The 18,239-nt window shown below is 46.4% G+C and overlaps 1 protein-coding gene across 1 annotated transcript in view; it reads right to left on the bottom strand.

Moving 5' to 3' along the window:
* Nucleotides 1-4,355: 4,355 nt before the first annotated feature.
* MAD1L1 (mitotic arrest deficient 1 like 1) overlaps nucleotides 4,356-18,239 on the bottom strand; it is a 375,918-nt gene continuing 362,034 nt past the window's right edge. The window contains exon 19 of the mRNA XM_026083221.1: nucleotides 4,356-5,553. Within this exon, the coding sequence (XP_025939006.1) occupies nucleotides 5,395-5,553 (159 nt within the window). The 3' untranslated portion in view covers nucleotides 4,356-5,394. The remainder of the gene's footprint in view (nucleotides 5,554-18,239) is intronic.

Below are 18,239 nucleotides of genomic sequence, written 5' to 3'. Positions count from 1 at the left end.
CAATGCCTGGGGCTGCCACCATCCCATTTAGCAAAGGGTTTGACCACTGATTTCTACATAGAACATTTCTGAAGCAAAATCTCTTATTTCTTTTAGTTACCAGACTTTCTAAAGGAAGACTGCTCCACTGTCCTTTCAAATAACATCTAAGAGCCCCCAGAGTACCAAAAAGAATAATAATACCCCTGCAAAGAGAAACAACAAATGGAAAAGCCCCAAGAAGCAGAAGACTGTTTAACGTAACCAAGTTCAAACACAGATTCCCATCAATTTTGCAGCAAACCTGAGTCATGAAATTAAAAGTAGCATCAGCATATTTCCTATTAGCTAGGGTTCCTTTTTCAGAACCGATCATACGTTCCTACCCTATTTTTCTAGACACTTGTGTCAATGCKATATCCTCAGATGCTGTTCAGTCGCTCCTCTTAGCCTGAAAAAGCTTTCCTGTTGGGAAGGATGGGATTTTAATATTTAAAAAAGATTCCAAGAAAAAGCTTTGCTGATTTCTTTTTTCTTTTTAATATCCCTCCACTGATCAGAGTGGGTGCATTTTGTAGCTTTTAAACTTCATGCAACTTTTAGCATCATTGCTATTAAATTCGAATCTGCTGTCACAGCAGGCAGCACGAATGTGATTTACACCAGTGCGGAGAGTGTGCTCTGTCCTCTCCAGCTACTACACTGCCTCGTCAGAAACTCACAGTCGTTAGCTACGATCACCTGGCATCTGACACCGTCATCACATTCCCAACATCTTCTAATAGCTGAAAGCCATAACAGAACCAAACCTGCCTTCGCTGCGTCGTCTCCTGCACCGAGCACCATTGGCTGGCAGGGCCCAGCATCACCTTGGTGATGTCCTAGGAAGGCTTTGCCTCTCTCCCCCGAGGCTTTTTTAGACATGTTCTCCTGTCAGCCCAAGTCGCACCATTTTCAGCTGTCTCTCAGCCCGCTGCTGGGGTTGAGAAGTAGAAAGGGCTGTTGTTGCTCCACGTTTCGTTGGCAGGTTGGAGCTGGCTAAGGGAAGCATTGGGAACCCAACGGCGCAGCTGAGCAGCCGCAGGACACTGAACGGCCAAGGTGCGGGCTGCACTAGCTTGGGCCATCCTTTGATACGCCTGGGCCCTGCTCGGCTGTAGAGCAGCACGTGGGGCCAAAGAGGGGTTCCCAATGGGTAATGCCAGGGCCTTCCCTGCCCACCGGCACTGGGAGACCTCCCCTGTGACGGGGAAGCAACATTCCCGTGTTACAGAGCCTGCAGCATGGAAGGGCTCACTGGCTTGTCCCACCGGAGCAAGCAGAAAAGCTGAGCGTCAGAAACGGCATCTCTCCTGCTCTGTTGCTCGCCTGTGCCCAGCCCCATCCCTCTCTGGCGAGAGACGTCCCAGTCGGATGACGAGCACAGCGCAGGTCTCACCTCACCTCAGCGGCAGCTCGGGAGGTATTTGGGGATGACTCCTTGGGAAGACGATGGGGGGACAGTTTCTCAGGAAGGCGATGTGCCTGCCTGGCTGCAGCTGTGCAACACGGCTCCTGTTGAAAATCCTTGCGAGGGCTGTGATCTGTGCTCTGACAGGCAGCGGCTTTCGATCCATGCTGTGGTGAAGGGGAGGGGAGGAGGCCTCCAGCTTGTACCTGCAAAGGACCCTTGCCTGCCCTGACCCAGATAACATGAAGGGCTGTTTGCTCCCTGCCCCTGTGTTAAAGCTTTTATGAAACCAGCTTTCTTCCCTCTTGCCTTCAGAGACGCTGTCTGCACCGCACTGTGCTGGCCCCTCTGCAGCCAGCGACACACAGGAAAACCGGAGACTTTCCCAGTCCCGAGGCAGGAAGAGCCTGGACCCAGGCTGCTGGCCAGCCTCCAGCGAGGATGTCAGTTGGGAAAAGAGAGATTCCCTTTCCTCCCTGTGCCCTGTTTCTTCCTTCCCACCCCATCCCCAAGCCTGCTCCTTGCTCCTATTCTCCCCCGCTCAGCTTCATGCTCTTGCCCGCTTCCCATAGTATTACATGAAGGAGAGCCATAATTAATGTCTACAAACCACTGAGCTGTGCCCCAAGCTTTTCCATGGATTGTTCCACAAGGGCTTCCTTAGTCTTTCCTTAGGTCCATGCTTACTTCCAGGACAATTCCTTGGTGCTCATACAAAGGAAAAGCATCGATGCCAAAGGAGTCAGGGAACGAACAGCAGGAGCAAGAGGCTCCAGGTTCATAGGTGCAGCCTCTGAGGAGAAGCCTGAACCTTGGAAGTACCTGCCTTACCCAAGAGCGCTGTTGCTTTCAAGGACCATATGGCAGTACTTGACAGTTCTTTGCCCCTGTTAGATATTTATATATGCACGTAGATGAAAAGGGTTGATCAGTAGAGGAGCAGGGACTCATGAGCAGTTTGAGTGAAGGGAAGCTTCAGGCAACACTGCAAACAAGACAGTGCTCCAACACACACAGTCCCCCAGCCGTGCATTAATAAATCATATTTTACAGCTTATAGCACATAAACCCAGCTAGCGTGTACAGAGACCCAGCAAGCATACGCACACTTGTTAACACTCTTCCCTCTCCCCTCCAACCAACTGCAAATTTATTACTGATCTAAGATTTTCTAAAATGATTTTTTGCAAACAGGGCTGGAGCTTTGCAAGTGACAAGCTGAAGACAGATGGGACTTGTACACCCAGCACCTGGAGTATTTGAAAACCGCTGTACCACCGGTGGCAACCAGTGTCGCTGTTTGTGCTGCCCTGGAGGGTCTGTTGCCTGTCCTCTGCGATGGGGGAGTGCAAGGTGGGTGGTGAGCGCAGCAGCAGGGCCCTGCGATGATCTGCTGAGCCCTGGGTAGCTCAGCGCAGAAGGAATAATCACTGTAAAATTCAGCATCACAGTTATTCTTCACAACTCCCTCACGGGAGAGACAAGCATTATAATTACGGCTGTACCGACAGGAGCTGCTACAGCAGCAAGGTTCAGCCATCTGTTTGGGGCTTTATCCTGAATTTGGCGTCAGAGTCGGAACTGAAACTTGGGGATTCTCAACTCCTTTCCCCAACGCCATGTCTTACCAGCAGCGCAGGCTGCTTTGCAACAGTCACACTTTCATGCAAATGCTCCCAGGCCTCGGTGAGAGTCTTAGGGTAGCCTAGCTTCCCAAAAGCCCTGGTTTCATGTAGTGCCCAAGTCTGTTCACTGCCCAACAGCATCACAGTAAGAGCAGGGCAGAGGTGCTGCTTGCCAAAGCAGGACAGCTAGCCCAGCAGCCTCCCCAGCTGTTAGCAGGACCAGCTTCTGCACCACGCAGGCACATCAGGCCAGGCACCCAGCTTCAGGAAAATGCCTCTTCCAGGAGCGTTAGTTTATTAAACTTTGTTGAACGAACCAGTTTTGCTGGAAGAAAAGGGTGCGGCAGGGTAATTCATCTGTGTCTCTCCTCCACACCCAAGGAGTCTCGGAAGACTAGTATTTTTTCTGCACCAACCTATTATCCATTCACTCCTGGGAGGCAACTTTCCAACAGGCAGAATGCTTTTTCCCTTGTCACTTCCCAGCATCACTTCTCGCCTCACCCGTGTTTTGCTAAGATAGAGGGTTTATTGTAAACTTATTAATTACTTCATTTCTCCTGCGAGGAGCCAGGAGAAAAATTTTCAGCAGCAGCCAGGATCTGCTATTGTGTTGGCGGAGGAGTTGAGTGTGGCTGACGTCATGATTCATTTTCTCCATGACTGAGGAAGGTGACTCGCAGTGCCATGTTGCGCATATGAATCAGGCAGCGTTCCCCTGGCACAGCACGCCAGGCAATTCATCTTCCACCAGGACTTCTTCAAGCAGAAGAGAAAACGCCAAGCTTTTGCTGTTGCCTTTCATTCAGATGGCAACACTTCCCTGCAAACCCCTGCAGAGAGGAGGGGCTGGGAAGATGGGGTCTGCAGCCTCCCCAGAGCACACACTTGTCCCACCACTTCTGATCAGTTGGGTCTATAGCAGCTGTTTTCCATGCCCTTAGATACACCGATGAGTCCCAAAGTGACTCCAGTAAGAGCGGCCAGTCCTACAGTCACTGCGAGCTTCTAAGCTAACTTTCTAGTCTGCTTGCTGCTGCCTTCTCTCCAAGCTTAGAAGTAGGTCCTTGGTGATATCAAGAGGAAACCAATACACACAAAAGTTCATAACAAACTAATCTGACAGCATGAATGAGACGGGCCTGGAAAAAATAAGGTAATGATGTCCTCCCTTCTCAAAGCACTACCAGCCTCGGACCATCGATGGGTGATTTGTTACCACACTTTACACATGAGAGAGCACAGAGGCAGCACAGTGTACATCCCAAATAAAGAAGTCATACACTCAGATTGGGAAGTGACACTTTATTCTTAGGATAAAAGAGGTATCTCCATTGCAACACAAAATGTCAGACTTCAGGGGGTGTTCTGTCCTCCACAGAGGAGAGACACTTTCAAGGGAAGGCGGACACCCCCAACAAGGTGGGCAGTTACCCACAGCCTGGTCACAAGCAGCAGGCTAAAACCAGCAGTACAGTGAACACACCTTGAGAAGATCCCTCCCACCATCTTCATTCCTGAGATAACCAAGTGCCTGAGAGTCTTGGCGAGGAACAAAAAGCACGGCAGTGACATCAGAGCACACCATGTGATAGAGAAGTGTCAGAACAGGTATAGGGTCTTCAAAAGTCCATTTACACTTGTGCTTGTCTGCTGAGTGATGGCAGACTAGGGGCTGGCATTCTGGGGCTGAGACTCATGTAATTAGATAACTTGAAAATAATTTCAATCCTGCTGAGTGATGAGCTATTTGCAATAGCAGGAGGTATTTGAAATGAACCTGCTAACTCATGACTCTGATCCTTCACCAATGCCCAGCTGGGTGACCAACCTCTTAGCTTCTATTAGGAGAGGACTATTCATTAACTGTGGGGCCAGAGAGCACCAGCCTTCCTCAACACCCATGTTTGTCTGTCTGCTGAGGTCCCGATTTGGGGGATCCTCTTGGGAAAAGCTGTGAACAGCAATGCTGTGGCTCCTCAAACCAGCAGTTCCCACCTACTTCCCAGAGAGACGGTAAGACAGTTTGGGGAGTTTAAACACATTTTACAGTTCATGTGTGGGGTTTGGCACAGGAGAGCCCTGGGATAGAGCTAGATTTCCCTTCCACATGAGGGAGATGATGCTTTTCAGAGGAGCAGGAGGAAGCAGATTAGGGAATCAACATAGAAGAAGAGGGGAGAAGGAGTTCCCCAAAAAACAAAAGCCACCCAATGCCATGGGTTAAGGGCGGGAGGGGAAAATTTGTCCTCACTACCTTATGAACACCAGGGGTGAGTCACTATCCTGTCCAGGGGTGCTGCTCGCCTGGCTGGTGGGTGTTGGTGGGACCGGCATGAACTAAGCGATGGTCTGGCGGCTGAAGAGGTCGAGGGTGAGGGCACTGAGGAAGGCTGGGATGCTGTCCTGGCGAAGCAGGTGGAGTTCAATGAGCTCCCGGATGGTTCGAGAGAACTCTGTTTCCAGAAGCTGCATTTTTCCACCAGAGGAGCTGGAGGCCTGAGGGAAAAGAAGAACAAACCCATTAATACGGCAGGGTTTTAATTCACCTCCCACAACGCAGAGAAGTAGCACCATGGCTCTGAGGCCTCCTTCAGTGTGGGTCTGCCTGTAATCAAGGAAACGTTATCTGCTGCAGAGCAGGTGTTCGACGCACAACTTAATTGGGCCGTTATTGAGTTCTGCACTTCCAAAATCTCTGCACAGGACGCCCTGCACGAGCCTCCCTAAATAACAAATGGCACAGCAGGGAAAAGAGCAGCTCGAACATCTTGGAAATGGCCTGTGCAAAGGCCAGGCTCGCACCACCTGCAGCAGAGCAGCCAGTGCAGAGCCAGGGCGCCCACCTCAGGGACTCCATCACCCGCCAGGGCTTGGGTGGCAGGAACTACACCAAAGAGCTTTCTTTCTATGACACKAAGGAGCACTTATCCCTGAAGTCCTTCCTATTCCTGAAGGAGGAAGTGGACGTGTTCCCAACTGACGTAACTCCTTTTGAACGAGCCGCTGATTCACCCCACATCCCTAAAGTGTTTCAAGATGTTTAAATCAGCCCGGCAACGAATACCCAAGAGCTCCAGAGGAATTATTCCAGAGATGCTAATATGAAAATAAGGAAACTCAACATGTGGGAAGACATTACAAATCTCCTGTAACATATAAAACAAGCGAAAAAAAGGCTAAATGCAAGAGATGTAAGGAACGCTTGGAGCCTTTCCTGGCCCTGGAGGCACGAAAGCTGCTTGTTTATTAATAAACATCAAAAACACCACAGTGGAAATGCTGATTCTTTCCCCTGCCATTTTCCTCTTCAAAATGCTCCCACTCCTAATTGTTCTGTACCAGTGCTTCTCCCTGAAGCCCAGCTGGGGCACCATGAGGGCTCCTGYGGGGAGCAGGAGCGGGGCAGACTCCCACCCTACCAAAAGACCCAGAGCTGAGGATTTCCATGGGAAAGGAAGACATGGCTTTACTTGCTAGGAGAGAAGGGAAGTGTTACTCGCCAAGGGCCCCAGGGAACCTGCTTGTTTCTGATTTCATGTTTCCAGGAACCTGGACACATCTGATTATGAACTTTTCATGTATGTGTCACTTCTGATTGCAAAGAGTGCAAGGTACCGAGGATGTCCCTGTCACCCCTAAGCCAGGGAGAAAATCTAAACAAGATTTCAGAGAGGAAAAGCAAATTAACATTGGTTTGGATTCTCTTCCACTTCAGCTTAGTTCATTTTCAGCAACTCCAAAGGATGTTCGGTGCCTTAATCAGTTCCTTAGTGGAGCTACCCTACTTGCTTTCTGTGCATCCAACGTGCCMCAGGCTCCGATTAGAGTCTAACTAGGAAAAGGGAAGAAATGGCAGATCATTAGGACACCAGTTTGATGGCACAGCAAGGAGTGTACACCTGCAATCTATCTTAAAGGTTAGGCACAATGTGAAGATCTAGTATAGTTACGAATTAGTACATGGGCTGGGTTCTGTCAAAGCAGCACAGGTTTTGTTTTGCAAATCCTCCCTGGATTCAGCTGACGAGAAACATGAGTTTAGGATGAAGGTCCAAGTATTATGAATGCATCGCTTGTGTCTTCAAAGTCAACGCTGAACTGAATTCACCTGAAACAGGAATTCAATCTCTGTATGAAAGACACTGCCTCCTTCTTAGAATTAAAACACTCTTTGGGCACAAAACTAATTTTCTAAGAATTTACAAGTAAATCCATTAATTGGTTTACTAGTTTAATTAATTAAAGYAAGTTCCTTAAGAAATTTAGCATCCACTGCCAGAACATTTGCTTGTGTCTTATGATCTCAGAAACAGAACAACTTAAAATGTTTTAAACTTCTTGTCTGCTTTGAGCTCACAGTTGTCTTGGGTGAAGGCAAAATTTGAATAATTTCTTTTTTGTGAGATTAATGGTCATTTCTCTTGACTATTCTTCATAACTGCAGTTTGACCCTTCAGCAGAGGCAGAATAATAATGTTTGCTGAAGTTACATGAAGAAATATGTGCTTTTGAGAGGACTATTACTTCCTATTGCATTCAACAGGACTGTGGTTTCTCTGGGTTGTCTGACAAGCAAGAGAAGCAACACCTTCCCGCTTGGGGTCCCTCTCACCAGGGACAGTCAGAGGGGGCATCCACAGAAGACATCTCGCCCAGGTTTCTTCAGTTCTCCTTCCTAACAAGAACAAGGAGAGCAAGCAATTGTTTCTCTGCTGGGATACGTTTATATGTTAACTCTGAGGATGGATGCCCTTGCAGTTCAGTTCATTCAATTTCACACTGCTTTAAAAAAAAAAAAGTTTAGAAACTTGCTTTTTTGGGAGTGTTTTAAAATTACTATCATTGTTACTGTTCTTATTGTTTGTTTTTATTGCTTTTTCTTTTTTTACCCATCTGTTCATAACATAGTATAGACTGGGATATAGATAGATAGACAGATTTATTGCTGTTGGTGAGTTCAACAGCAGAAGTACCTTTGCAGCATGTGCTTTACAAATAAAGTGATTATAAGAATAGCAATACATTCCCATTAACCCACATGATTTCTTTTCAAAAGCAAGTCTGCACCATACCTGGGACACTAGGTGAGCTGCAGGCAGAGAGCAAAGAGCCAGGGGAGGTGCTGTGGGAGCTGGAGGGAGCAGGGACCATGACAGGGGAGGAGGCATGCATGGGTGGGCAGGAGAGAGGAGGGAGAGGACACTGGAGGGGATGTTCTGCTGAACGAAATCTGCATGCTCGCTCCCTGGGTGCTGGCTGTTTCATGCCATTTTGGATCAGTGCAGAGCATACCAGTGACACCAGCTTTAAAAACCTTCAATTATGAAAGATACAAAGCTGAAATTTCCAGAGGTTTAAAGCTATTAGGGCACTCAAGTCATCCTCCTCACTGCTCATACCCAGGACTCCCTCCACTCTTTTTTTTAATCAATTTTTAAATTAAAAAGAATCCCAACCCTCAAAGAAAATTCTTGAGCACAACCTCTACTAAAAAGAAGTTACAACTGAGAGCACGCACCAGCTATTCACAGGAACACACTCTGTGCAAGGCAATCTCCATTCACCCCAGCARTGCACCCCTGGGAACAGAAGTCCAGACGAAGCTGAAGGCCTCCCAAGCTCATTCAGGTATGAAATGCCCAGGTGAGGGGCCCAAGCCAGCATCACTCAGACCCACAGGGATAGTCAGTGAGCAGGAAGAGGGCAAGAAAGACAAGAGCATATTCAAAACCAGTTCTAACTACTCTGGGCCCAACACTATTAAAATGTCTTACTCAGACCTACGTGGCTATCGTGTGTTGTTGCTTTCAAAGGCAACTGCCAAAGAAAAAACCAGCAAGATTTGGAGGTGCACTGAATACACAGGGTCAAAGGAAAGGCTGAGCCTGGAAGTCCTCCATCCTCCCTGTAGGCAATGCACACAGGGCTGCACCAAGAGGCAGGTTGGGGACCAACATCACACTTTGATGCCTCTTTCCCACTGAGCTAAGTTAGCCAGCTAAGCACAGTGGTTAATGAGAGATGCAAATATTCCCCCCCCACACACACACCTCGAGTTTCACTGACCAAGGGGCAGACCAGGATCCTGAAGTTAGTGAGAATACTGTCTCACAGACCTGGAACTTCTCATTCATGGAAAAATCAGGCTGGTACGCTAAATTACTGAGACTCAGGTCTCAGCCATATTTTATTCAGACCTCCAATACTCACAAAAGGAAAGAGATTTCAGCTTTGGCTAAGCTCTGTTGCCAGTTCAGTCTCATTTAAGGCCTATCGGGACCTTTCCTAGAAAAGCAAAGGAAATCAATCTTTGCCCGGTGTTACTGCATGCCTGCTTGTGCTGGTGGGTGTATGCGCCTCCTGCTACGGATTTCAAGGGTGACACCCTGTTTTCTGCTCATACACTGTGCCACCCTCTAGAGCAATCACATCAGCGAGCCGATTTCACTGCGTTGTGCAACATGAACAAGACAGGTCTATTTACCACATGGCGACATAAACTCGCAGCAGTTGCTCCTAGACCTGCTCAGAGAAAGGAGCCTTTAGTACAATTGCTTTTCCACAAGAATCAAGATCAGCTGCTGCCTGACAGAGGGAAACATCATAAATCTTCCTTTTAACTCAGGAAATTGGTAAATTATTTAAAGCGTTATAGCTTTTATATAYACATATATATTTTTTTGGCAGGCAAAGACTTATATTATAGCTAAAGCTGCATGTGTGCATGCAGTTCTTTGCCAGCCAGGTACCTGGGAACTGGGGTGCCCCTGCCACTTCTTCTGCTCTATGTATCTGTCTGTGCAGCAGATGAAGGGTGGGATAGAAAACTAATCATGGAAGGCGCACACCCAAGAGGTGAAGSACTCAGAGTGGAAGCTGGAGGCTCCTCCCCAGTCACCAGATAAACTTTCTACCTGCTTCATTTTCTGCTCAGTGCATCTGCTGCCAAATGCTGGGGGCATTTTCTGTCTAACTGCAGTTTCATCCTGGGTAAGGAAACAACCGGAGCAGAGAAGGGGTGGAGCAGAGAGGCTCCCCCCTCTCTCTTTCTCAGGGACTGCTAAGAGAACCAGTATGTCTGTATTTTAGGAATGGGACAAAGTAGATGCTACCTGGGTTCATTTAACTGCTGCATTGATTGGCAACACGCAGCTCTCAAATAACCACCAGCGTGATAGAAAAGCAAGCCCATCCCTCCAACAGGGACCACCTCAGCAAGGGGTTAGAGCAGCCAATGCTGAAGGTGCATAGGAGCAATGGGCACTACCAACTGTCCTTGCTGAGGGAAGGACTCAAAGCTGGCAGGACGAARCTAGCAGCGCATGAACTGTAGATGAGGCACTCTCAACTGTTAGTGCTTTGATATAACACAAGCAGGGCTTCTGACTGCATTGATTTTGCTTTGAAGCTGAGATTGTCTTTGCCCCCACGCTGTTATTGCATAGAAACACTCTCTGAAAGCTAAGTCCCAGCATTTAATTTGCTGCTTGTTCCATCAGCTGAGAGGTAGCTATGTCAAAAGTTTGATTGTCTCCTTTGGTCATTTACAGGAAAACATACAGTTCAGAAGTGCACTATGGTCTAGAGACACCAATTCTTACAGTTTCTTGTATACCCTTTTCCTCTTCTTTCTGACATATTTTGGTAGCTAGGAAAAAAAAAAAGAACAACCTCACTCTGTCTCCAAAAATGCCATCAGCTATAAACTGGAATGAATTTAGTGGAGTGAACTAGAGTGAATTTAGTCATCCAAAGCTTTTAGGATCCTTCTTGAAAGATGCTACTTGAGCATATGACCCAATGTCTTGTAGGCCTTCAGACTCCGGAAGAAGAGTGAGAAAAGGGTGCCTGGGTGCTCCAAAGAGAAGGCTCCATAGGGATGTGTTATCATGAAGAAACATGGAAAAAAGCAAAAGAGGGCTTTAGCATTCAATAGAACTTGAAATTTCACCATTAAGTGGGGATATTCCACCTCAGATTTCCATGTGGAGAAAGCACTGCTATATTTAGGGGTGTGATCCACATAGGATATACAGATGTTCTCCTGCRTATTCAAACACACACATCCAAGTGCTGGAATTGGAGTTCCCACATGATTTTTGGTAAGCTGACAAAAGTGACAGTGGTGCTTTGTACCAGGCCAAGTGTCACTTTAAAGCAGCAGGCTCAGCTTGGGAACCTCATTTCAAATACCTCCTCACCGTGACAAAGATTTAGGTCTAAGCCTTTGGCAGGGTAGCCAGTGTGCCTTTCCACCCCTTGGCACTCAGAAGCTTTTGTTTTGCAGATGAAGTTCTGCCGTACTCTGCAGTAGATGATACTTTTCGAGGCTATGATGTATTAGGGGTCAAAACAAGCAAGTGAATCACTGCACAGTGACATTTACCCAGTGAAGGTATTGTGGAGGCTCCATCTTGTCTGCCGAGAGGCTTGGCTCTGCTTATTCCATAAATCACTTTCTGTGCGATGTCCATACACACAACTGCTCTGAATACTGGGGAAATAACCCTGTGCATGCCAAGGGATGGGGCAATACGGCTGAGACCCCACGAAGAGCTTCTCTCTGCTCCATTCAGCTCACTGGCCTCCTACGGTGTTACGGCTCTGCTGTGGTTGCACTCACCTAACTCTTCATACCCCAGTTCTTACTGACATTTCCCTTGTCCTCGTGGTGTTCCCAGGCCCTCCTCGGAGCCTTCTGTGCTGCCTGCTAGGATGTTACGTATATCTCCCCGCAAGATAGATCCCTTTTGCAATTTGCTTTCACCATCCAAGTCCCTCAGAGCTACTCTTCATAAATGACAGTCATGCCCTCTTCCCCAAAACTTTTCCCCATCAGGAAAAGTCCTCAGGGTCTGCTACACCAAACCATCTCTCAAAAACTCCGCAGTGTGATCATCATTTGTGCCACAAAGCATCTCCCATCGAGTGAGCTGGGCACATTCATGTTCCTGACGGTCCCKGGCCTCCCTGACGGCTTCCCCAACACGCCCACTGTGGAGCTTCCTGCTTGCTTCACCACCCATTAATACGTGTAAATCCTGTCACAGTCCAGCAAACCAATTTGAAAATATGTTTTAAGAAGCTGCCTGCCCTGACCTTTAAAAAGAAAATCTTTTTGTTTCTGCCTCTTGCTTTAGACGCTGAGATTTTTCTAAATGTCAAAGGCCTTCTTGTCCACACATGGCTGTCAGAAGAGGAGAGCCAAAATATAGCCGCAGAGAGGGCCTGGAGCCTCTTTGCGGGATCTGGTGTGCAATGAAGGGAACAGTCTCAAAAGCAAAGCTGATAAATCAGCATGCTTGTGCGTACCCAACGGGCCACTCACAACAACCCCCCACCCAAGGGAGCCCCCTGAACACGCAGCCAACCAAAAACTCACAGAACTCGACCATCCAGTGAAGAACACCCAAATCAACCCTTCCTGCAGTGAGACGCCAGGCATTTGCTTTTAGGCAATGAGCAGCAAGGCAGAAAACAGAAGAGAAGTTTGATCCCTATGTGCTACCACTTTCTAACACCTATCACCAGACTGGCATTAATATGCATCATTACCTATCTAGAATAAGTGTCTGTCTTCTTCACTGCTGTACCAGAAGAGCTATGCAGTGTGACAGAGAAACAAAGAGGTTTCGTGCGTGCGTGTGTGCGTGTGTGTATGCATGCACACACATGGAAACTGCCTGCTGAAGTTACAACAGTCCAAACAGGAGCTTCCGAGATCTGTGTAATTGCTCAAACTTGGCTGTCTCGGGTGATGATATCATTATCAAAATCCCCCAATTGAATTATGCCTCACCAATCAATCTCTCCTAAGTATCACACACTGCTCAAATATCAGGTCCCCAGGTAGCCACTAAATCACTTTAATTAGAGGCTGTTCTTTTAAAATTAGAGAAATATTAAAAAAACAAAAAAACAAATTGCACCACAAGATGCRCTTATGGCTGGCAATATTTATGAGGTTATTTAACAAACTGTTTACTGGTTTCCTTCTTTCTTTTTTGTGGTAGCTGGCAGGTTTCTGCTAGCCGGTGAGACCACGCTGCTGAGCCTGACACAAAACCTTCCCAACATAGCTCTAACAGGATGTGCAGTTCTTCATCAGTCAAGCAACCTATCTATCACAAATGACCATTCCTTGTCTCCAGCCAAATTTTTTCCCCTATAATATCCTCTCTGTAACTCAAAAGAGGAAGAGTACTTCTTTATAATAATTGCTTCTTGCCAAGACCTCTGACCTCCGTGTTGCCAGCTTGCTATATAAACTGAATTTATGAGGCAGAGAGGGATGGATGCCTGTAAAGGGCCTTCCAGGAAAAGTAATGAAAAAGCTGCTTTTAGCTGCTGAGCAAAGAAAAGAGAGCGCCTGGCAATGCCAAGAAGAAAATTGAAAGCTGGGGTGGGATAGGTGAGAAACAGCCTTGCGTGCACTGAGATTTATAGCAAACACTTCCTTTTTCTTTCTTATTATTCAACACTGAGATGAAACACAACCCCGCAATGTCTTTAGCACAAGAGGTCAGCTCATATACTTCCATCTTAATCCAAAACATAACCCAGGCACTATATACACGAGTGATAAAACTGATGGGGTCCTGGCTATTGCATCAACTCAGTACCAAAGAAACGCAGAGCGGGGAGCGTTGCATAGCAGTGAGTTTCTCCATACAGCTACTTGTTTTGATGTATGTGAGCTCTCCTGCACCAGCCCCAAGAGATGTAAACAACAGAAAATGTAAAAGAAAGCACTGCCATGTGCTGCACCTCCACCTCTCTTGATGCAGGGAAAGCGGTTGGTATTAATCCCAGAGGAGAGTGCTGTGAGCACCGGAGGGCAAGTCGGTGGCGTCTCTCACAAGGCTTCTCCTAAAGGTTACTGCCCTTTACACTGTCAAATGTGATGCCATAAAAGAAAGATCAAAGGCTTTAAAATAAAGGAAGCATATTTTTTGATTCATACTATTACTATTTTATATCTGAATATTCCTATATAGCTTTTCTTCCTGAACGACAGGTCTTTGAACTGCTGTGACTTCACCTATCACTGAGGAGCAACCCCTGGGGTAAAATGTGACAGCTATTATCAGGGTGCATTAATGCTACTTAACAGTTCAGGACAGATAGAGACAAATACATCCAATTTAAATCATAGGGTGGAAGAACTATTGCTCAGTCTGGATTAATACTCATGTATTTTCCAAAAGTGCTTTCAGAGTTTTAAAGGACTAGTACTGAAACTAAAATTCCCTGTCTCATCTGTAGGATGCACTCTGCACCTCCTGTCATTATGCTGTAAATTGTACATCAATATTGACAAAGAGGGAAGAGGGTAACATACATGATTCACCTCTAACATCTGCTTCTGCACCTGCAGGTTCTGCTGGGGATCTCCAATCCAAATATCAAGGAGAACTCACTCTGCAGAGATTTGTTGAGGTGACACCTAGAAATGGTTCAGCTGAACACAAGACTGGTGAGAGTAAATCACAGCAGACTATTCACTTCACAGAGAAAGGGAAATTGCATGAGATGTCCACCCTAAACTAAAGACAATCAAAACCAAATGCAGGGCCTTTATAAACATCAACCAAAAAGGAATGTAGAAGAGAGGAAGGTGCCGGGCTCACAGAATTTTTCTAACACCATATTATAAAAATTCAGAATATGAAATTAAGTCTTTAAAGCAAATACCTTGTTAAATAGCTCAAGATCTTCACAAATCAACATCTTTCTTGTACATGCAGGGATGCACTGATCCCCCAGCCACAGGTATACTTTCTCTGACCTACAACCAAGCCCTTCATAAATAGCAGCCAAATGCAAGCTATCACAACTTCTGTCACAACAAAGTACTGCAGAGATGGACYGCTACAGCGCCCAGGCTGCAGCTTTCCTACCATCTGTGAGGTGACCATATTGGACTGGTCAAGCTACAGAGTGAGTAGCTAACAAGCATTAACAACATCTAGCCCATGTGTTCTGTCTAGTAAAATGCCAACCCATCTGTCTGTAACATTAGTGACTCCGTAGAAGCCATATGCAGGATAGACATAAATTAGGAAGAGAAAAATCTCTTCCTTTCTCTAAAATGACTCTGCAGTTGTAGCCCATAATGCTAGGCCCTGGGTGTTAATAAAGTTCTGTTTTCCTGGCCAAATAACAGCCCTATATTTCTTTATGGCCCTGCCACTCAGAGGCAGGTGTTATGACTCTGGTCTGCCCTTGCATTTGTTGAGCATGGTTACTCGGAGCAAAGGAAAGAGTAAGTGCCACTCAAACCAGGTCCCAAACCGCTCTCCCAAGAGAGCCAGAAGCAGACAAACAACGTGAGGGAGATACTAGGGATTGGCAAAGAACCCTGAGCAGAAGAATCCCTAATTTAGAAAGGGAATTTATTTCACTAATCAGTAAAGTTCCTTATTAAATTCCTCTCCATCTCTCTTGCTGGGAGGAGAGCTGGAAGCAAGAGGAGGAGCGGAGAACTGAGGACATGGGCTTCTGGAACATGATAAGGAAGTAACTACAGGAGAAATGGGATAAGATCATCTGTGTGGGCTTTAATTAAGATGGCTTGGTTCCCAAAGTGAGCAGATAGTCCACTTGTGAATTGCAGCTGTGAGCACGAGATCTGTAAGAGAAGATCATGCATCGACAAGAGGCGGATGGAAGTGTGGTGAATTCCAATGGCAACCTTCTGCAAGCTGCCGTGTTGCCTGGGAGATAAGCAACTGCTCTTCCAGAGTGTGCTACTGCTCACCAACAGCAATACTTGTTGGAGCCTTCACTGTTCACTGAGTCATCTCAGACATGCGCCATTCTTCTGCTTAGTTGCTTCTGCATCATGCTCCTGCCAGGAACTTCTGTTTTTCCTTCTCCAGAATAGAAAAAATAAGCAGAAAAAAACAACACTAGCCCCAGCTGAAGTGCATTCGTATGATTCAGGGTGCAAATAGGTCATACAGACTTCAGGACTCTCTAGCTGCCAACTGGAAAACAATCCCCCTCTTTTGGGAGCCGGGTGGCTAGTTTTGCAAGAGATGGGCAGTGAGTGCAAACTGTGGGAGACAGGCTGAGAACGGCTAAACGAACAGATTATATGTGATGCCTGTGAGGCACATCTCACTGGAGGAACTGTCATTTTGCGACACAGCAGACACCAGCATGTGATTAAGATGTTTATCCTCCTCATGTTTTTGGTATCCTTCTGGAAGTCTCATCATGAGCAGGAAGGATGAAAGGCTGAAGAGCTGAACAAGAAGATCCTGTGACCGATAATGGCTCAAGAGACCAATCGTGATATGTTTAATTGCAACCAGCCAATTAGACCTTAGATATGTGACTGCAGGGTGGGACAGTATATGGAGCATGCCTGTTCCTAGCTCATTGAGTTTGCAAGGCTTGTGGGGGAAGAAGCAACAGATGGACCTGATGGCAGATTACAGCTGAAATTCTCATCTTGTTTATTCATTACCATCTTCTAGTTCTTATTTGTCATAGTCTGGCACCCTGGGCAAAAATGCAGGTTTAAACACTACATCAAGGAAAGCAATAGCATATATTAGTCACCTGCACACAGATCCAGTGCACTGCATTACATTCAGCACTATGGAAACTAAGGCCACTGTTCAAACAGGAGCAAGAAGAACATAGCGACAGGATATGGGAGAAAAGTTCATTTGGTCTGACCCTTTTTAAAGAAAATATTAGACTCCTACTAGTCAACAACTGCCTCTTCTTATGCGGCTGTGTGACCTACTCACAATTATGAGCTGCCAAAGCAAAATTTAAGTATTGGCTTTGGAAATAACTTCAGTTGCTCTTGCAACATCAATAACTCATGCACCAAAATTCACAATCTTATTGTGAGTCAAAGGAGACGTTTTTACTGTTTTTGCTTTTGCTGGCTCACAATTTCCTTGTTCCTATGGTTTCTTCATTCAAAATGGCTGTCATCTGCACCATTGTCAACAGGACTAAAGTTAGCAAGAGAGTTGTCACTCCCTGAGGGTCAGAGAAGGAAAGGAAGGTGGTTCCCTTTGAACACAAAATAGGAAAGACACTTTTTTTTTTCTTGTGTCTTCAAGACTGAGTTTTGATCCTTAAAAGCTTACAAACCCACTGTGGGGAAGCACATTTCTTTGGAGTGCATCAATATCCAGAAGTCAACATTTATTCTGGGGGAGGAGATGTTATTATTTCAAAAAACTCACCGTTTGTACCTCAACTTCAAGACTTTTGAGTGCATGGAACCGGTGATATCAACAGCTCAATTTGTGGAATGACTCAACAAGACTGGTTGCCCATGGGCAGTAAAGGTCAAAGACTGAAATACTGAGGAAACCAATTAACTGGCCTGTGCAGGTGAAGTATATTTTGTTTTCAGTGAATGGGCTTGTAGTGGTAAATGCAGTGTCAAATGCAGAATCACAGAACTCCTCTCCACTCAAGCAGATAGCTCTGACCACTGTGAAAGGAGGAAGCCCACAGCTGAACAGAGGTTGAAGCTAAAGAGTGAAGGAGTAAACAGGAAGATTTCAGTATTCAATGAAAATGGAGAAGAAATTCCACTGTATCCCTCGAGAGGACACTCAGACCTCTGGGCTACAATGCATTTGCTGAAAGCTTCTGCTGTTGTCGCTTGTGCTGTCATTTGGCACTAAACTCTTGAAGAACATGGGAAGACAGCACTGCTGGTTCTCATGTCTGGATGAACATGCTATTCTTCCTGTAGGGAAAAGGAGAGGTTTTCTATTTAGTGAATGTACCATGTTATAGCAACCTTGGAGGAATCTGCCTGCGGCCTTCACCCTCCCCATCTGACACACATCTGACTGATTGTCTCTTCTTGCTGGTGTTTTCCCACTGATGTGCTGCCATCCGCCAGCCAGCTCCTTTCGCTGGAGGTGCAGGGGGGAAAAGATTTATGCAGGCACCATGTACGCAATTATGAAAACAGAAGACAAGACACCYGGATATCACACAAATTGATGCATTTTTGCTGGCAGGCTTTTTGCATGATCCAGTAACAGCTGTCATACTCCAGCCTGTCTCATCTCAACTCTGCTACCGCTTCAGCATCCTTCCACATCCTTTAAGATAGCTTTCTTCCCTTCCTTCGTGCAGCTTGCTCCAGATGTCACAGCAAAGCAGGCAGTAGCATGGGATGCAAAGGGGAGACA

The sequence above is a fragment of the Apteryx rowi genome, unplaced genomic scaffold (genome assembly GCF_003343035.1).
Source record: "Apteryx rowi isolate R43461 unplaced genomic scaffold, aptRow1 scaffold_6, whole genome shotgun sequence".
NCBI classification, from domain to species: Eukaryota; Metazoa; Chordata; class Aves; order Apterygiformes; family Apterygidae; genus Apteryx; species Apteryx rowi.
Note: the sequence above shows the minus strand (reverse complement) of the source record. Positions and strands in the feature narration are given on the sequence as shown.